The sequence below is a fragment of the Hippocampus comes genome, unplaced genomic scaffold (genome assembly GCF_001891065.2).
Source record: "Hippocampus comes isolate QL1 unplaced genomic scaffold, H_comes_QL1_v1.1 scaffold428, whole genome shotgun sequence".
Taxonomy (NCBI): Eukaryota; Metazoa; Chordata; class Actinopteri; order Syngnathiformes; family Syngnathidae; genus Hippocampus; species Hippocampus comes.
The window spans coordinates 141,312-163,280 of NW_017806065.1; the positions used below are offsets into that span (position 1 = coordinate 141,312).

At 44.3% G+C, this 21,969-nt stretch overlaps 1 protein-coding gene across 3 annotated transcripts in view; it reads right to left on the reverse strand.

The window, feature by feature from the left end:
* Positions 1 to 21,969, reverse strand: part of tcf4 (transcription factor 4) — a 144,430-nt gene that overhangs the window by 103,412 nt on the left and 19,049 nt on the right. For all 3 annotated transcript variants that reach the window (XM_019893444.1, XM_019893443.1, XM_019893445.1), the window contains 2 exons: positions 9,100 to 9,155; positions 8,339 to 8,414 (listed from right to left, as the gene is read on the reverse strand). In XM_019893444.1, coding sequence (XP_019749003.1) covers positions 8,339 to 8,414; positions 9,100 to 9,155 — 132 coding nt within the window. The remainder of the gene's footprint in view (positions 1 to 8,338; positions 8,415 to 9,099; positions 9,156 to 21,969) is intronic.

Consider the following 21,969-nt stretch of genomic DNA (forward strand, 5'->3'; position numbering starts at 1 on the left):
TGGGTGTGTTTGTGTGTGTGTGTGTGTGTGTGTGTGTGTGTGTGTGTGTGTGTGTGTGTGTGTGTGTGTGTGTGTGTGTGTGTGTGTATTGTGATTGACTGGCCACAAGTCCAGGGTGTACCCCAGCCCTCGCCCAAAGCCAGCTGGACGAGCCTCCAGCTCATCTGCGGCCTTCGGCTGGACAGGAAATGGATGAATGAATGGGCATAACTGAAAAATTAAAATCGAGTGTACCTCCACTGCACCGCAAAATACAATCACAAGACTATTTCTTGTGTTGAAAAAGGTATACATATTGTGCACTTAAATGGACATTCGTGTGAATATGACCACTGAGTGTGTACAATTATGATCTGAGCTCATAGCCTGTCATATACAATCTGTCGCTCTTTGCATCTTATCTTCTTTTTTTTTTTTTTTTTTTTTTGTCCCTATATGTCCCTCCCTCACTCTTTGTAGTCGCTTCTCTGGTTTCTCCGTCACTTTCTCACTGCCTGTCTTCCTTTCATCTCGCGCCATCTGCCTTCCTCTTTCTCCATTTTATTCTCTTCTTCCCCTCTCTCTCTCTCTGTCTGTCTGACTGTCTGTCTGTCTAACTCTGCACTCGTCTCACTCTCTCAATATGACTCCCCCCACAACCAGCCCCCTCCCTCTTATCTCCCCAAAAACTTGGCAGTGATCCCCGTCGTGTTTTTCTCCACTCCTCGTTTGGGGGATTGCGAATGAATGCGATCCAATCTCGGACTCAGCTAAGAGACATGAATTTTCATTAATTACAACCTTGTCAGCAAAAGCATTATGGGATCTGAATATGAAAATGCTAATGAGCGGCGCTCATTTGCATATTTTTCTTTGTTGGAATGTCATTAATTATTACGTTTTATGATGATGAATGCAGCTGTCGATGGCTAGCCCTCCATGGCTAATTAGCTATCAGAAAATGCTCGGATCAAAAAAAAAAAAAACAAAAAAGGAGAGGGACCCTCGACTACTTTAGTGTATGGCGACTTATAAACTTATTGTCGATGTTTTTAACCTGCAACTCGAGCTGTTACGCTGGATACGGCCGGTCACATTCTGAGGCTTGTGTTCTTATTGTCCACGCGACCTTTTCAAACTTGGTCTGTTTTCAAACTTTAGGAAATGAACGTTGACTATTTTTATAGAACTCCAGTTATAACGAGTCATGTCCACATCACATCCCTGAAGTCATGACCGATTCTCTTCAACAACAAAGTTTCATGAATTGCCTCCCCAACACATAATTGTCTAAGTTTGTTCTTTTCTTCGTCAATTTGTCCACGACCCACACTCAGAATCTGCATCGCTAATGACAATTATCAAGCAATCACAAGAACAAGAAACTTTTTGGGGGCTCACAAATTCAGCAAAAAATGACATAGATCACAGTCCCCAAGGTAAAAGCCAATCTGGATAAAAGGATGACGATGTGATATGATTCTGTGAAACCCTCACGCCCCCACCCCCCCAAAAAATGGATGTTTCTGTTGGCAAAACTCATCACCGTGGACTTCAAAGTACTCTTGAATTCTCGTGTCCATTTCGTACCATTTTTGTCACTCTCTATTGTGTAAAAAGTGCATCACGAGAGACCTAACAAATCCCCCTTTCCCAAAAAAAAAAGAACGCCACTAACGAACACCCCCCACCCCTCCCTTCCCCTGGCTTAATGAATGCCAGGCTTAATTAGAGCACCATGATGTCAGAGCATTAATTATCAGTTGGCTTCATTTCAGGAAATAAACACTGTCTTCCTTTCTGATTTTCACTCTGTCTTTCTCCATTTCCCTCTGCAGTATTCTTTGTCTTTTCTCGTCTATCCGGCTCGTTGTATTTCCCTCATCAGATGAAAATTTGAAGTGACTCTGTGAGGAAGTATGCCATATTTTTGGACACGCTCCTAAATCTGATAGATGGATGTGACTCCTGACGATTTGCTGTGAGTAGTCATTCATTTATCAGATTTTGCCAAGTTGAAAGCATTTGTTGGCTGGAAGATATACCTGTAGATAGACAGTAAGACGATATACATCATTTGCAGCAGTCCTGGCCAACAATGTGTTAAATAAAGCTGCGGGATGCAGTTTACCGCTTCAATCATAAAAACAGTACAATCCTAAATGAAAGCGCTGACGGACGAAGCGCTGACGGAAGCCGCTTTTCGTCCATCACTATCCCCAGTGGTGACATTTCAAATCGCATTGACAACAACGCTCCAATCCTATAGCATGATGTCATCGGCAGGCGCGCACCCTGTCGGTAAAGGAAAGCTCTGTTGGATACCTTTCGGTCGTACATACTGCAATGATATTGTCCCATATTGTTTTTATTTCACCAATCGCCACGCATTATTTGGCTGTGCGTCTGCTTGTAGTACTTTCTCGACGCCGATTGGCTGGCAGTCCTCAAATAGTGGCGACGCACAGTAATTTAGCATTGACGGAAAAGTGGTGAAAATGACGATGACGGAGTGAAAGACTGACGATAACGGACTGGCGGGCCGGCCACTGGTGAAAGACGAATGATGGATTTCTCCCCTCTCGGGTCTCAATTTAAGTCATGATGTATATTTATTCAATGGGAAAACGAATCTGGTGACAGGAGGGAACTACTTTCAAGAAATATCAGTGCCAGCACTCGCATTAACGTAAGAATAAACATGACAATGCAATGAGATGTGTGAGAAAAGTGGTCCAGGCACTTAAGAAAAAAAAGGGCGTTTTCCTTTGAGGCGTGCAATGTAAATGTAGCCTCTGCTCTGCTCAGATGATGAAATAAAGTTCATCTTTGACCTATGGGAGCCATGCTTGTAAGTGAAGAGCTCTCTCACTCTGGCGCGCTCTCTGTCTCTGTCGCTCCCTCGCCTGCTCACGCTCACAATAAACATACTGTTTCAGGCAGCACATCTCTATATTTCTCTGTCACCTCTTACACACAAACAAGCACTCTCTCTCTGCCACACACACACACACACACACACACACACACACACACACACACACACACACACACACACACATACTGTAGCATGGCTGGCCAGATGGGACTCTTCCACATGACCAGGCCGATCAATCAACACTGAAGGGCCCAGGTGCTACTACGCACCATTTCACAGTCTGTCACACAGACACACACACACACACACACATACACACACTCACATAACAGCACAGACATGCATAGATAAAGATAAAGGACACACACACACACACACACACACACACACACACACACACACACACACACACACACACACACGAAGGCAGCAAAAACTCGCACCCATAAACACACAGTGTAACATGTCTGACCCAAGCTCGGTCTCTGGGGTGCCTCATCTGGATGGATGACAGACAGACAGACAGAGAGACAGACAGACAGACAGGGAAGCAGACGATGTAAAAATACAAAAAGAACTTTCCCAAGGGCCACTTTTCTCCCTAAAAAAAAAGCATCTGATGATGATGATAAAATGTTTATATCGGTCACTAATTGCTGTGCTGAAATGATTTTCTCCACCGGAGGTGGTGGTGGTGGGGGGGGGGGGGTATCCAAAACATGAATCCATGAATCTCTGCATCCATCCATTCCCTACAGCGCTTCTCCTAACTGGGGACGTCAGTGGGTTGGTCACAGCTGACTTTGTGTAAGAGGTGGGGGCACGTCCTGGACTGATCATGAGCCAATCACAAGCCACCAAGCGAAATATTTCAAATCAAAGCAGTTCACAGTACCGGTCCTCAAATGAGCTCTTACGCTGTGTCCTCTTCACTCTCTTCAAAAAGAGGTCATTAACTCTGACAGTCCCCCATGAAGGAAAAAAAAACAGAAATTCCAGCATAGATTCCCTCTTGGGTCAAGAGCTGTGAAGTGCGTCCCAATGAACTGCTGTTTTCACATAGTGTTTTACATTTCCGCCCTCCGCCCCGCTGCCTTGAGGAGACCTATGATTAGGACGTCAGATCCAATTACACTGACAATTTCCATGTGAGGCACAGCCCCTTCCTAATACACCACAGCGACTTTTATGGACACTTTATGTTCAAAATAGCATGTGAGTGAGACACCGATTGCTTCGTTTCAGTCAGAGACAGTCAAAACCCAATCGAATAATCAGTAATGCTAGAAAGAAACATGTAAAACTTTTTTTAATTTTTTTTTTGTGGTACCACTTCATCTATTGTGATTTTGCCCGCGATTCCTCTTAGATTTTCCTCTGTTTAACATTTCCACATTGACCTGCTTTCAACCATGGTGAGCTGAAAGACCCAGACTCAGCAGGGAGTGACAGGATCGTGACCTTGGCACCACATCCAGCTGAGGTAAGGTGGGCTCGGGGTAGAGATGGAGACAGGTGAGCCCGTTTTTGCATGGGAGGAAGGGACACCGCCGAATGAAGTGGAAGAGGTGAAAGTAGAGCTAAAGAGAAAAGAAATGCGAAATGAGATGGAGGGTGGGCGGAGAGAGAGGAAGAGAGGAAGAGAGAGAGAGAGAGAGAGAGAGAGAGAGAGAGAGACTTCTTTATATAAAGTGTCCAGATGTGACCTCCGCAGAGGGGGTCCGGCCTCATGGCTCAACACTCATTAATAAGGTCGCACAGAGGTGAGACAGGCGGCTGACTCACTGCATTTCAACACAACAATAATAGGAAGAGGAGGAAGTCAACATCAACAAGCGGGCGCCGACTTTTTCAAGAGGTTGCCCTTTTAGGCTGCTTTACGTGCTGTTGTGATGCGTTCATCATACTTGACCCTTGGGACATTTTCGGGTCATCGACGAGACGCATCTGACAGACGTGGCGGATAAAATCAAAGGAACTGGTCATACGCTATCACGGAAGGTGTTCAGACAGAGGAATACGAAGAACAGCTCAATCGTCGGGAAGCACTTCGAGCATGTTCTGAGGTTCAGGATTCCGTTCCCCCAAAAAGATGCATGTGAGGTCAACTGGAGCCCGAGTTGCCCACGAGTGCGAATGTCACGGTCAACTGTTCTTTGTGTATATGTGTTATGCAATAAAGGCCGATTAGAGGACAAATCCAGTGCAATTCTTTTTTTTTTCGCCCTCAGTCAGGTGGGGTAGGCGCAGCTCCCTCGTGACCTTCAACAGGATAAGCAGTATAGACAAAGGATGGATGGATTTTCAAGCGCATGTATACATAATATGCCCACGTGTAAGTCTGTATTTCATTACATTTTATTCGCTCAGAAAAATGAACCATGGAATCGTATTTGTATTTGAATCATACAGTTGCGCACATCTGAAAAAAGCCGTGCGCAACTATTTTCCCATTTTATACAACACTGAAAGATTCCAAATGTTTGTTCCCAGCAGAACTGCGATTCGAAGGTGAAACCGCCAAGTTGACAAAGTTGGTGGCAGTTAGAGGAGTGGGTTGCACCTGTTCTCTAGCTGGCTCACATATAGGGTGCTCAAATAGGAGGCAAAACCACATGCACGCGGGAATATCAACTGCATCCACGAGTCAAAGAGCAAAAATGCACACGACTGAGAGTCGCATATGCGCGCACACACACACACACACACACACACACACACACACACACACACACACACACACACACACACACCACAGAAGAGCTAAACCACCGAATTGGTGCACACATACATGCAAAATGCCCGGCTCCATCAGGACCTTCTCCTGTCAAACGTATGTCATAAATGAATAAACCAAAGCCGCCAAATTCCCACTTGCACACAAACTGCGCAAAAATGACCAATGTATCTGCTGTCACAAATTCATCGACAGACTCAAAAAAAAAAAAAAATCGAAAAAAAATATCCTTTCACAATGCTTCATCACAAAACACGTGTAGTTGTATGAGTTGCTCCATTTCAAAAATCATCGTTTTTAGTGATCCACACTTGGGGTTTCTGTGCGTGTGTGCGTGTGTGTGTGTGTGTGTGTGTGTGTGTGTGTGTGTGTGTGTGTGTGTGGTGTGTAAAGCAGCAGATTAATCTAGTAGGGTCGCTGAGATGACACTAATCCCTTCGCTGATTATCTAGAGCATAACATCACTCTAATCTGATGGGGGGTTAAGAAAGATAGACAAGGTTGGAGTGGGTAAAGCAAAGAAAGAACAAGAGGGAGCGGCCGCATTCACGCTCACCACACATCCAGGTTGGGGTGATGAAATTCGGCGGCGTTTGTCTCTTCTATCAGAAATATTAATTTGGGGCTCCAGAGTAGCAAGCGCAGCACTCAACAAGCCGGCCTTAATCTCGTAACATTGCAACAATCGTCGTCGGCGTGCGTTCGGTCTTCTCGAGTTGTCAATAAAAATAAAGCCTGTTGCTGTTTGTTTTAGAAAGTCACCATGAGAGGAGGATCAAATCACTGGTTATGATGCAGCCGTCACTCAACATTTGGGTTCCGTTTTAAGTTTTGGCCTGGTTGTATAGGGTGGACTTTGTGGACTTTCACTTTCTTACCATCTTAATTATTCGCATGTAGACTTTGAAGTACGGTGGTAACTTGATTTTCCAGTGCCCCATTTTCAAGATTTCTTTGAGTTACAAACCATCGCTTGGCTGTTCCCACATTTGGGGAAAATAGCGAAGGCCGAATTGCTTTTATTTTGCGATAAAATGTCCTCACCGATCGGACCGAAGCTCGGAGGTCTGGTTATTGACAGTGAGACGATGTAGTTGGCTTTGGCGTGGCCGCCACGTTCGAGAGTGACAGAAAAGGCGACGGCCTCTCAAGACAATCTGATATTACAATGAAGTTATTCGGTTGAACCCGAGAACGGTCACAAGTGGAAAGTGAGGAGGATGTTTTCTATGCAATGTTGGAACAGAGTGTGTGTGTGTGTGTGTGTGTGTGTGTGTGTGTGTGTGTGTGTGTGTGTGTGTGTGTGTGTGTGTGTGTGTGTTTTCTATATCTGTGGCTGTCTCTGTCTCTTAGTGTTATCATTATCAAAGTAAATTGAGGTTCCCGTGTGCGAGATGAAGAATACAATATTTCCATTTCTGACTCGTGCTCCCCCTCGCCGCAGCGACATCGTATAATCACAACACTGTCAAAACACATCGCACACACAATGGATCATTTCGGTCAACCTACAAGTTGATATTCCTTGGCTGTCTATGCATTGTTCGCCGTGTATTCGTGGCTTCCCAAAATATTCCAAGAATGATCTCTTTTCATCCTTTGTTTTGTTTTGGGTTTTTTTTCTTTTGTTTTGGTCACGAAAATGAACAAATGAGGAAGTGCGAGAAGTGGATTAGAAAATGGATGGATGGATATATAAATGTCCATAACTTTATGTACACCTGCAATTAGTAAGCGGCAATATTATAGGCGTTTTAACAACCGTGCCGCTCAAGGATAAGCGCTCAATTTTTTTGATCGACATCATCAAAAGTATTGACAGTAGCTTTTGGCTAATTGTGTGCCGATAAGGCAACCGCTATCAGAAGAAGCAGCTCTCGGTATGATCGAGTGCAGTTGTACGTGACGCTCCACTTCGGCAGCGACAACAAACACGTTGCTACGCATGAACATCTCTTGGACAAAACTGACTCCAACCACATTTTTAAAGGCAGGATTTACGATACAGCTGAAGTGTGGAATCTCGCTGCACTGTACAAACGAAGCTAACGTTGCAGCCAGTGAGGGTAAAGTTACATTTGGTTCCTCTCAATGCTGCTGTTACCCCACCGCGTGGTCTTGGACTCCTCTTAATATGACGATGACAGTTTCAAACAGGCACACAAACACCCGTTGAGCATTTTTTTTGAACGTGAACATTTTCAGTAGCGGACCACAAACCACGACCGCAAAAAAGCACAAAAGAGCAATGGCAGAAATGGAAAGGCTGAGGTCTGACATCTTCCATATTTTATGAATGCAGTCAAAGGTAATTAAGCTCGACGTGTGTGAGGGAGAGAAGAGAGAGATCGACGAGGAGAAAGAGAAGGCGGGAACGAGAGGCAGATTATCTGTGTCAGTGGCCATTTGCTCACAACTGGCGCCACATCGGGGAGAGGGCCAGAGGCATGGTGCATCATGGGTAAATGAGCACAAACTACACGGCGTCCGCCATACAGTGAGAGAGCGAAAGTCGACTCCTCCGTTTTACACGAATCGTTTGCTCTCCGCCCGCACTCACGATAATTACAGTTGACTGATCGAAAGCAGGAAAAGAAGAGCGATTTCAAATGACAATCCCCAGTCAGTTGGCCACGTACAATCGTTTGCTCTCCGCCCGCACTCACGATAATTAAAGTTGACTGATCAAAAGCAGGAAAGATGAGCAATTTCAAATGACAATCCCCAGTCAGTTGGCCACGTACCTGTTAGCCTGGAGTTAGCGTAAGGAGGTGAGAGGCTGTCATGCGACGTGACGTACTGAGATCCTTCTGCATAGCTCTGCATAAAGACAGGAAAAAAAAAAAAAAAGAGAGAGAGATGAAGTAGAAACTAGTTTGACCGAGAACAAGTCGGCGAGATCAACGTTTCGTTATAGTGACGCCAAGTCTTTTGACTCATGGAAATTCCGATGACTGCACATATGATCGTGACATATTTGGGAGCGTGACTTTGGCGATTTTGGTCCATTAATTGGTGACAGGTGTGGATCAAATGATCTGTTGGATTTCATCCTACAGGTATTTGATGGATGGTCGGGTCAAGGGATCAGGGAGGCATCAGAAATGCTCCCACACCAAATGTATCCAACAATAGCCGCATGGCCCTTGCGAACGTGCACTGGGGCGCATCTGGCTGGAAAAGAAAATTGCCTACCTCAAAACCATTCCCACAAGGTTTGAAGCACGCAACGTCCAAGACCTCTTGTAAGTCAAGAGTTAAGATTCAGGAGAATGTTTGTGTGTGTGTGTGTGTGTGTGGGGGGGGTGTAATTATCGTGGCCGTTAAATCCAAGATGCTCCCTAATTACTTTCTAAAATCCATATTTTCCCTTATTTGATTTTAATTTGTGTTTGTTCTTTGGGGTAAAACAATTTTATGACACACAGCAAAAAAAGTGTAAAGTGCCGTCGTGACAACGGTGGAATCGATTTATCAGTAAGTGGAGTTTGGGCTTTTCTTTTACCTTCGAAGAGCGACTTCCACTCGCCCATGACCCCGCACTCGTTCTCTCCTCCATATCTGTGGCATAGCGAAAGAGAAAGAGTGAGTTGAACAGAAATCATAAACAGCCAATAATAAAATAGCCAACAAACAACGGAAAAAATGTGATTTAAATAAAAAAAAAAAAAAGAAATTGGGTAGCTGGGGATGGATTCGACTGGCTCATTGCGGTTCTGGATTTGAATCTCGAGTGTGCATGTTCCCCCCGTGCTTGCATCGGTTTTTAAATTTTAACTTACAAATTGAAATTACATATTGCTTAATTATTTATGATACAAGAAAATCCCGGGAGCATTCGGCTGTTATTGCTGTTTGACACCAAATCCGTACACGAATGCCCACTGAATCAATCTGCCACAATGAATTTGATCCAAAACGCTCAACAACATTGCGCGTGACACGCGTGTACATTCCGTGTACAGACTGAGAGTGTCATCAACGACATCAGAGTAAATCACCATCTCTCCTTTCTCCATGTCATTAAACATTATTGATTATGATTGCAGAGCCTTTAATGTCTCGATGAAATGTAATGGACCTTTAAGCCTCGCACAGACCACTAATCCCCGCCGCCATCGCACTGCATCGCAAAGGTCGGCCTGTCGCCTGAGAGGTCACAACTTGGATTCCCTGCCGCAAGCGGGAACGTACTTCCAGGCAAACAACCTTGGAAAAGCAAAATGTCCTTCTTCGCGAGAAACATTTCAGTTTAATTTCGCTCATTCGTTTGGGCAGACAGAAATGTTTTGGAATTTGAAAAACGTTTCGATGATTTTGGTGAATTTATTTGTGATGGAGGATTTTAGAGGCATTTCAATTGCTTATACCATGTTTGTTTTTTTTTTTTTAGAAGATTCAACAAAGATAGCAGCCACTTGCTAAGTTGCTAATGTTAGCGACAACTTCAATACAGTTCAGCAAGCAGTTAAGAGTTTGAGCAAAACATTTGAGAGGTCCAGAGTTGGGAGGGAGCGGACTGAGAAGCAGAAGTCCAGTTGAAGAGGTTGACAATTAGAGAGAGCTTCATTCAGCCGGGCAAATCGAGAGGAGGCGAAAGCAGATTGAAGCGGAAGGAGAAGTGCAAAAGAGCCGAGAAAAAGTGTGCAGAAGTTAAAAGACGTGGAGGAGGAGGCAGTCAAGAAGGAGACGTCCATGTGTCCCGCACCTGATAAGGCCTCCGATTGAGGGCTATAAATTACACTCGCGAGGGGTTTGGTGTGGGGGGGTGGTCAGTGGGATGGCACACAAATGGCAAAATACAAATGGAGATTTCCCCCAGACCCCACTCCCCACTCTTGCCATTGCGAACACACGCACGTGCGTGCGAACGCACACACATGCATACACACACACACACACACACACACACACACACACACATCCACACACAGTGGCGGTGATCTATCATCAGTTAATGAACTTAGACTGACAGACAGCTCCATGTCTCACACAATGATCATATTAAGACCTGCCTGACACAAAGCAGACCCCTATTAATGCTGTTAGCTCGTGTGTGTGAGCGCGCGTGCGCATTTGCATTTGCGTGTTTCGTGTGCTACTGCCGAGGAAACACAAGTACTATACTTTACTCCCAATCATTTCTGTCATTGTTGAAAACAACAAAGCTTCATGTAGGAATATATAAGAAGGACTTTGTGAGTGAGTCGTGGGTTGTCGGTGTTGGGCCTGGAGGGATGGTTAGCATTGGCACGATTTGAACTGAGATACAGTATGGGGGGGGGGGGGTCACATTCTCAGCTGAGCTAACATTCTATTCCACCCATAACCAAAGGGCAATATAAGTAGGCAGGGGAGACTCGGGGCGAAAATTGGGCCAATTATCCTGCCATGTGAACTAAGTTGAAGTAACTATTGACCAGGCCCATTCTCCAGCGCCCACACGGAGAGCACAAGGTGTCTTGAGGATTGTCACTCCATGACAATCCAGTTGGTGGCAGACTTTTTCATGTAAACAATCCTTCATGTCGATGGGCAATTTCAAGTCTTCGATGAATCTAACGCGCATGCTTTGGGAATGCGGATAGGAAGCCGGAGTGCGCCGAGTAAACCCGCGCAACCGCAGGGGAGGCCGTACCAACTCCACACAAGAGCCAGAGCCAAGATTCCAAAAGGTAGACGGGCTGAGAACGAGACCAACCTTGCAGCCCGCTGCCAAGCGTGCCCGCCAGTCACTATTTTACCACTCAATATTTCAGTATGGATCAATTTCATTGAGGATGAGTGCGACAGAAGCCTTTTGTTCTTTCCCCATTCACATCATTACCTTGCGTTCCCACATCCACTCGCACAAGCTCCGACGCACGAGGAGATGAGACAGTAAGAATTACGAGTCAGATTACGTCTTTGAATCTTCTTCTCGAAAGCCGCTTAAACTGTCTGACACCCACAATGCCACTTCTAAATGTGTGTGTGGGTGTGCAGGTGTGTATCGGAGTGACGTAATGCCCAGTTCGGAGTCTCATTCTTTGCCTTCTTATCTTTGCACACTCGAGCATGATCTGCTGGCTCGTTTTGTACAATTCGTTTGCGATCTCTTTTGTTTGCGTCGTCTTCCTGATGTATCCGTATTTGAGTTCGATTTTTCGATCAAGCAAAATAAGACTATGACAACCATTTCGTCTCCTGCACATACAGTACAAACGTGAGATGAAGTGTGTTTGAGAGACGATCGTTCATCATGTCACGCAAGAGAAAGAACCATTTTTTTGAGGAAGGAATCACATGACTGACCGACAGAAGTACGACAAGCGTAGGCTTGCTCAAAGACATTATTCCAAAGTAAATTGACTTCGGACTTATTTTCTCTCAACTGCATGTGTTGTTTATCTGCCCCTCAACACAGGCTACGGCTGCTCTTCTGCCACGACAAATAAATATACTCGTACGACCACTCGTGAGGACAACACCGCTTCTAATGATAGCGGCAACAATAACATCTGCGCATAAAAACGTATTTACGGGTCCAATAAAAAAAGAAACAAATCCCAGACAACATGGCCCGTGACTTGGCAACTCGGACATCATTTGGCGCTCAGTGAGAACTCATTGGGGAACCGTGCACCTTACCACGAGGGATCAGTGCTCTTCGGATCACAACGAATTATATCATCACCATATTGAGCGCTTTTATTTGGGGAACTAAGGAAAGGTACCTCAACGCGGTACCGTTTTGTCAACCGCTGCAAAAATGGACTCCTCTCAAATTGGACACCGAATGATCAAATCTAGCGTATCAAAGCGGAACCTGGAAGAATCTGCGTTTGCTTCATTCAGGACCACAAACAGGTTTTAAACAACAAACAAAATGGGCAGTTACAGAAGAATTCCGAGAGGAAGTTACGGTTCAAGAGGTTAATGCCCAAAAATGCATTAACGTTTCTGTGTGATGCACTTTTCAACGTGTTACTATGCCTATTCATTCTCTGCACAACCACACGCAAAGATACACATACAATCGGCACACAAACTGACATGCATATGCTCGTGCGCACGCACGCACGCACGCACACACACACACACACACACACACACACACACACACACACACACACACACACACACACACACACACACACACACACACAGGGGCCAGTGTTTCCTGTCATTAGGCAGCAGAGCTGTTCTATAATTAGAACATCTGGACTCAAGTAAGTTTAGTGCCAAAGGCCTCACACACACATACACACATACACGCACACACACACTCGCACATAAACACACGCGTGTCTCCGCGCAAGCACACGTGCACACAAAAACACACACACAGGCACACATATCACACATGTAAATTATCGCTTATTTTACTTTTTTTTTTTTTTTTACTTGTGCCATTTTATGTTGCTTGTTTTCTCGCTTTTTTGTTTCTGGGGGGAAAAAAAAAGCACATTAAAGTAGCAAAACAAACAACAGCTTGGAGAGCTAATGGCACACTAAATGAATAGAGTGAGGAGCCTGTGAAGTAAGAGAGGGAAAGAGAGAGTTGGGAGGGAGCGACAGGAAAAGTAGAGAAAAAAAAGAGATTAGCAAGTTCAAACATGGTTTTCTTGAATCAGCAGAGTTTTTTTTTAATACTCATAGCCTACAGATGCTTTTCCAAAAAGAGAGATTAATATTGATAATAGCAGGGTCCTTCCCTTTCTATATTTTCCCCCTCTCTGCAAGTGGAAGAAGAATAAGAAGCACGGCTGATTCCTTTGACAACCCCCCCCCCCCCCAACGCTCCCCCTCGTCTCTCCACACAGACCCATGTGAAGCCGAGCCAACTGTGGCTTAGATCTCTACACACCATTACCAGCGGAGGAACAAAAGGAAATTACAAAAAAAAAAAAAAAATTGTCGGCGACTAAAAAGCAGCAGAGTTTGCAAACTTTTAAAAGTAGTGAGAACAATGCACATAAAAGCAGCGAGCCAAAAGGACCGCCTGAGAGCAAGTTATATGCAGAACAATAACACGGTGCACGATAGCCAGTGAGAAAAGAGGAATCATTTGCATGGGTCTATGTTCACAAACAAAGACTCTACAAATGCTTGTATGCGCAAAATTTAAAGGTCGGACACAATCTTTTCTGGGCCGCTGGTCTCCCCTTCAGTTTATTCACATTTCCAAAAGGATTTCCGTATTTTCCGCACTATAAGGCGCTTCGGAGTATAAGGCGCACCTTCAATGAACGGCCTATTTTAAAACGGTTTTCATATATAGGGCGCACCGCATTATAAGACGCGGCGAATTGAAGCTACAATAGTGGCTGAGGTTGCGTTATGCATCCACTAGATGGAGCTACGCAAAAGGGAATATAACGCAATACAGCTTTATATATTTATATGGAGCTTTCACAACCACTGCAACAAAGCGCTTGACAGAACATTTAAAATACTACGTCCAAGAAATCAGAATATTGATCCATATATAAGGCGCATTGGATTATAAGGCGCACTGTCAGCTTTTGAGAACATTGAATGCTTTTAGGTGCGCCTTATCATGAGGAAAATACGGTATTCACACTGTGACATCGAGTGACCTTATACTTAATTGTTAAAACAAACAAAAAAAAAACACTGAGTGACACAGCATCAGCAGCAATTGCTCACTGTCTTCCCTGCGATGCTTTTTGAGAGTTCCTCAACTGGTGAACTCTCCAATCCTTCGGCCAAAAGACTCTCACGACATTACGCAAGTCTCGTATAAAGTGTATCTTTCGAGACCGCCTTGGGCAAACACAATTTCAAGTTCTCTTAAGAGAGTCGCGTAAAATATACGGAAAGTGCAACCTGGAAATTTTTGTAACGTTGACGTCGAAGATGTTTGGACTCCTCACAGCTCGAGTCATCAGTTCATCCATCAGTGAACTCGAATTAAGCAGCGGCAAGGCAAACTGGCAGAGACTGAGATGGCGAAAGAGTAAAAGAGTGAAAGAGAGACCAAAAGAGAGGGAGAAAGACTTGTCTCGAGGTAGATGTGGATGTGACAATTCAATTAAGGCTTCTTTCCCTCTGAGGAGATTTTTTTTTTTTTTTTGTGGGTGTATGTTGACTTTTCCAAAACTATCTCACAGACACCTGCCAGCTCCGAGTTACTGCAAACAGAAGGATAAGTCGGGCTTAATCATACCACGAGAGAGGAGAGACATTTTCACAAACTGGAGAAAGTCCAAAAGGTTGCATGAGGGGCTGCAAAACGGTCTTCCAACAAGTGCACAAAGTAAATCGGCAAACAGTTGGGCTGCGTGAAACAAGCTCAGAAATTTGGTACCTTGACATCTGCTGAAAAAGAAAACAGCCTAACTTCTGATTTTATATGTTCTATTCACTCTCATCCTTTCAACCTCAAACTTCGAGGATGGTAAGCAGAGATTTTTTTTTTTTTGACTGTTGAAAACTGTTTTTTTTTTTTTTTTAGAATTTGGGAATTTTGAGGGGTCCTTGTGGAAATGAGGGATAATTTGGATTGAGCATGACTGAAAAGAGGAAGATTGCTGCTGTCGGGTGCAAAGAAGCGGGCCGGTAAAAGGTAGTTCAAACCAGATTGCCGACAGTCAGCAAAGATACTGGTCATGCCTTGAAGAGACCGACAAAACTCGAAAGGAATCATGTAAACATTTATCCCAAACAAATTTTCTGCAACTGAAACATCAGCGCTGCTTGCTTTTCCTACACTGTTCTACACATAATAAACGTTAAAGCATACAAGCAAATATAAATAGCAAACGCAGTAAATACATCAGTTTCAGCCCGCATTATATCAAAAACCCCCCAAACAACATCATCACTCATCATGAGACACAACGGACCCCCTCCCCCTTTTAGAGCCGGCCTTGGGTAAACAACAATTTCAATTTCCCTTTTGAGGGCAGCGCAAAGGGCCCATATGGAAAAAGCAACTTGGAAATTGCTTTCGCCAGAACAATATCAAACTAGCCAACGTCAGACGTAAGTCGCTCATAGCGTAGCGGTTCAGTCCCCCGATGTCCACGCAGGCCGCGCGGGTTCACTTCCTGCTCAGTGGCGGTGTAAATAGTTGGCATCCCGCTACGTGACCCGCAATTGACAGGCGACCAGTGATAATGCTGCGACTGTTGATGCGCAGGTCATTACACAATCTACCGCTGCATCTACTAAATGTCACCATGGTTGCACAAAAAAACAAACAAAAAAAAAAAAAAGTATTCCTCGTGAGTGCCCCTTGGACAGACAAAGAAGCGTCAGATTCCGGCATTCTCAATTTGAGGGCAAATGTGCTGCCGCAGGTCTGACGGGATCAATAGGCAATCTTTGAGCTACGGAGCAGATAAATAGCGACGCTGGCACACATTCATTCACATGCACCTGTGCAGGAAAGGCTGAGCAGAGGCATGAGTGTGTGTGAGTAGGCGACGAGGAAGTGAGAGTGGGGCTCAGGTGAATTCCATCGGCTTGCACCCAAACTGCTAATAAAAGATCACCGAAACCATGACGGCATTAACAGCCATTTACTGAGAAATCGGTCACGCAGTCGAAAAGAAGAAACCATATTCAGCTTCCTCCCACTGAGTGTCTCGCACTTAGCGACAGTATGTGGAAAGTGGCTTTGGATAGCGACAAAAGCGCCGCATAAACGTGAGGCATTGTCATCATCGGTATCATTCTCCCGTAGTAGTCGACGGTGAGGTACCTCAAGACAGTTGGTTGAAAGACGTAGTTGAAATTAAATGGAGCTACACTGATTCTTATCGTTGACAAGGGGATTATAATCAGGGATTTTTTTTTTTTTTAATAAATATGTCCTCTACTATAGGGGACCCCTAAACATTTGCAGCTCGGCAGCCATGAATTCACATAAAGTTGTTTTTTTTTTCCAAAAATGTTGTGAATATGTTCTTTTTTTTCTTCTCGCCTTTGTTTTGGGGTTAGAACAGCCGCATTCTTTGTGGAAAATGTATATTGGAGAGTTTTTAATCTTTTTTTTCTTCTTTTTTTTTTGTGGGTATGGCGACCGTTGTTACAGACTGGGAAGAGGTTCATCGTGAGATATTGCCACCTGTATGGCACCTCCTTTTCTGGAAACGAGGAGTGCGAAGCCGCTAACGAGTTAGCATGTCGGCATGGGTGCAAGGTTGTAGGGACCCACACATACTCACAAATACGCACACACTTGCACACGCAGTTCGACAGTCACTGACAAACAACCCTCTTGACACACATACACACATACACACACACACACACGTCAGCATCGCAACATATACACGCGCACACACAAAGCAAGAAATAGCGACACAGAGCTAGCGCCTGCAGACATTCTCTCAGTTTCTCCAGACTTGTTGATTTTATTTTGTTTGCAGAAGAATGACCAAACATTTACAAAGGCCTCAACTCGTGCTGCATTCAAGGATGAAGACGAATCAGTTTTGTGCGATTGCATGGTATGGCCACGTGATGTGAAAATAACAACAGACTAAAAAGTTCTCTTAAAACCCTGAAACCCAAGATAACAGAGAACATTTTACCTGTCGCAGAGGCTCCTCAAATTCAAAAACCACGCTCAGACCTGTCACTCTGCACAGAACCCTGCAAACCTCCTCATGTTACAAATTCCTCCATGACAGACTGCAAACGAGTTTTCTTTTAAAGGAGAATCCCACTGAAAAAAATTTGAATCGCCGCTTCACTGACAATGCGGTCCTTTCAAGTTAAGCCGCAGTTGACTTGACTAAGCAAACGAGAAATAAACTTGATGTTGGAAACAATTTTGGGTCAAGTCAAAGGAAGGCTTCTTGAATTTTACATGTGCGGCTTGATTCGCAGTAATCCATTTGTTTAGCTTGGAAAAGTGCATTCGAGCTGTCAAGTAAGCCTCGACATTGATATATTTCACTTTCAGGGCAATATTTTCGATCCACGGGTATGTCCATGATGGGTTCATGGGAGTCTAATTTACTGCCGGACAATGGAAACACGTTGGACAACAAAGAAAAACAAAGCATTTATCTTTAAACGAAGAGCACCATCTAAGGGAGTAAAAAAATATATCACAAGTGCTTCATGAAGCTTCATTTTACTAGTATGAGGCGCTTTGGGAGAAAATAACTTGCTTTCGAAATGGAAAGGAAAAAAATGCAAAGTGGAAATATGAAGATGAACACAGGACGTTTTAACACAGGTTTTAGTCGAGCGTAATGACAAGCCAATCTGCCTGGACATCATTTGAGGCTTCAAACCTTCAGCGGCACTTCAGTTCACTCCATGCAAAGATCGACCAGGAATTTGCAAAGATGATTGAACTTCACAAGCGTAAGTTGCTCACTTTCGCCCAAAGTCAGCTTTGGCTCCACACACCCGCATCACTAATTGTGAATTTTAACGGCGAGTCAGACAGGTGATGTTCTGTCCTTTCTTTGTCGGCTTCCCAACATTTTCAATGTTCCTCCCTCCGACTGCCAAAGTCCTTCCCTTTCATTCTTTATTTACTTTTTCATCGTCCCACTGCTCCTCCTCCCTTTACTCTTTCTTCCTTTTGTCCTTGTCTCCCACCACTCGCCAAGCCTTCTGTCATCACCTCAAGAGGAGGAGGTTGCAGCTGGTGTAAACTCACGGGAAAATAATGACAGGCACCTGCCCGCAGTATCCCCGCATTGCTTTCGAGTGCATTATGGGAGCGCACAGGCAAAAAAGCAGAGCGAGGCCTGCGACAGATCTCAAAACAAAGTTGTTCGTTTTGCTAAGCGAGTCCCTTAAAAGCCACCAAAAGACCCCACGGGACTTCTCGAAAAGCAACTGAAGCTGAACAGTATCGGCTTCACAAGCACTTAAAAGTCAGTTGCAGTTGTTTGTTGTTGTTGTTGTTGTTGTTGTTGTTCAAGTGAAATCTAATTGCAAGAAATATTCCTCTTCGGTGGGGAAAGGACTCGTGATGAACACGTTGGTCAGGTAAACTGAGTTTACATTGATGTGGCACACTACAAATACAAAATAAAAGTTGATAACAGCGTGATGGTCCCCGAGGAGTGACACATACGACACGCTCGAAGAAGAACACGTCGACACTTTGTTCTCTTTGAATCAATCGAGAGGAAACTGTTCAGCAGAGTGAGAATGCAGCTTGTTAAGAAAACAGGTAAACATCTTCAGTGATAATTTGCCGCCGTTTGTTTGCCATCAGGCCAATTTGTGTTGCCCCCCCCCCTCATCCCACCACAGACGAGAATCATAAAGTGTGTCTGAAAACAGCAATCCAATTAATTCACACTTACAAATGTTTCTCCATCCCATGAAAGCCACGTGTTATTTTTTTAATCGATCCACAGGAAGAAATATTGCACATCAATAATCCCAGCGGTATGTTTACGGTGAGGGCGGAGCTTAAATGCCAGCAGCAGCGAAATCGGTACAAAAAGTCACTATGCAATCTCCTTGCCGACATTGCAGCCTTGTTGGGCCATCCACCACCTAACCAGAACGGAATCCATTCGTACTTTCCAAAGTAGCGGGCAACATCATCATCAGTGAATACATCTCCTTGACAAGCCAACATAATAACAGTTCTCCCGTACTTTCCAAAGTAGCGGGCAACATCATCATCATCAGTGAAGACATCTCCTTGACAAGCCAACATAATAACAGTTCTCGTTTAGTGGCTTAAGCACTCAAAAACACAAGAATGATGTTCGCAATTGCTCGGCATCAATGAGGAATAAGAACTTGAAGGCACACGCCTTCACACGTGCGCGCACACGCAGCACCAACAGAGGCCCCACGGAGGTTTCAGCGACCAGATGTCAGAAGGGCAGCGTGTGTCACTTGACTAAGAACAGGCGTGTGTGTGCGTGAGTGTGTGCGTGAGTGTGTGCATTGAGTCGAAGCTGCAGCACTCCATAACTTCATTGAGCTCAAGAAAACACCCACACCGGCCATACTCGCATGCACACGGGCAAACACTAAAGTGAAGGCTTCCCTTTTGAAAACCACATAATACATGTCAGGGCACGAAGTAAGTAGAGCTGTGCTACTCTATCTCAACACATGAAGGTGTGTGTGTGTGTGTGTGTGTGTGTGTGTGTGTGTGTGTGTGTGTGTGTGTTGTTGGCCCCAGTGACACAGGGTATTTCCCAACTCACACAAGTCAGCTCATTCATTTATTTTGAAAAGTTAATTTGTCATGACTTGGCTTGACAAAGCATGTTCACATTAGTACTGTTTTTTTTTTTTTTGTTTCAAAAGTTTGGAAGTGGCCTCCATGAGAAGCATCATTTTTGCTCAGCGAGACACAAGTCATGGATTAACGGAAGGGGTGCATGTTAATACAATGTGCAGGGCAAGGCGATTTCTCTGCTGCATGCGCCACATGCACAGATCCCCAAATTAATTGTCAAAGTGTCATATGGATGCTTGGCGATGATGTAATGCCCCAGCTCCATCCAACACTTGTCACAGTAACAGGGGGCGGGGACTAACTGTGTCTTATTTGCATGAGACAGCACCGCGCTCTCCCAATTAGATTTTTATGTATGATTTATTTTTATATGGATCTATCAAGAAGCTAAACAATGTGCTATCCTTGATCCTTGGGATTGTTAAATAGAAGCTTGTCATTGACATGTTAAAAGCGGGGTACTGTTTCACTTGGAGAGAACATTTAAAAATTTTGGGATAGCTTGTAGCTGACGTTTTTTGGCTGAGTTAAGTCGCTGTTTTGGAAAAAAATTAATCCATGTCTTCCGTCGTGATGGAAACACATCTGCGTATCTGAGTGCATGTGCGTGTGTGCGTGCATATACGGCTGTCAGACTCTATAACTCAAGTCATTATATGAACGGAGAACAGAACTTGCTGCTTCCCATATCCCATTGTTACTATCGAGAGAACCTCAAGACCGTGGAGAAACTGCAACAAGCGCACAATGCCGACACACAAGAAAGTGCAAACGAAACTGGAGAACGAGAACTGCATTCATGTGAGATCACCACATACATGCACAAACAGAAACAACAGTAGTACGAACCGCATATTGCTCGATACCTTGTGGTATGTATTCACGGCAACCAAGCAGCCAGGAAAGCTAAAAAGACATTTGATGGGGAAAAAAAAAAAAATCTTTGATGTGGCAAATACGATTTTCTGGGGGCACTTTCCCATCTAGATAGGAACCGAATCAATACGGTCTTAAGAACACGAACTTGCTGCAGGACAACCAGAGATCATTTGGTTGAAAAGCAGCTTTCAAGAGGATTCCCTCGCTTTAGTCTAAAATACGACAGGGAGTTTCAGTGTGCCGTCATTTTTTTTTTTTTCTCGAGCTTTTGGTTGAGTTACAGCTGTCTGCTTTCCAACCCTCGTGATAAATATGGCTATATGAAACAGCTGGTTACTCTCCATTGCTTATGTGATGAGTCAAAATCAGGCGTGAGCCAGCTGGAAGGAGACCGAAAAAGTCTCATTCAAGACCTGTGGCAAGGAGAGAAGAGCGGATCACGGCAACATCTGTGTTTGTCTGTCAGTAATTAACAATAAAAACAGATTCATATTAGCACACGGTCGGCGATACAGGTTCTTGACCAGGGAAAAAAATAAATAAAAATCCCACCTTGGTTAATAATTTTTTTTTAATGATGAAATTCATTGAAAAATTTGAGTCATCTTTCTAATCCTCGTCGTGACGCTTCAGAGCGTGTTTTTTAACAAGCGATGCAATCTGCAAAAATTAAAAATGTGACACGTGTGGCGTGAAAAACAAGATTGCATTGAAATTTCCCTTCCGATGATAAAAGAATGAGCTGCTTCATGACCGTTGTGACTCTGGAGGAAAAAAAAAAAAAAACGGATCGCGACGTGATAGACGAAGCTGTATTCGTTTTCATCTCTCAAGAGCGTTTCAAAAAGAGACAGCGAGAAAATTCTCTGGATCTCATTACTCCCATTGACGGCTTTCAGAGGATTCACAGCACTGTCAATATTCCAAACAAGAGCATCTTACAAAGACGAGGCAATAGAACCCACATCCATTCACCCCCCCCAATGCAAGCAGACCAAAAGTGTAAGTCAATGTGCCGTGCGCCATCTCTTTGGCGTTGCCCTTGCTCACAAACCGACTCATCGGGCAAACGAGATTGCATTGATATTCTTTCGCATTCGAATACTTCAACATCCACGCAAAGGACGCCGCGCTCCAGATGGGAAAGAGCTGCGGAAATGTGGAGCAGGGGCTGCAGCCCGGTGAGTGCGGGCCACTGTAGGGACGGAGAACAGTCACTACTTGTTTTATTGCCTCATGATGAACACCTGCAACGACTGAGGGGGAGGAAAGGGGGTTAAAAAAAAAAAAAAAAAAAAAAGGGGGGGG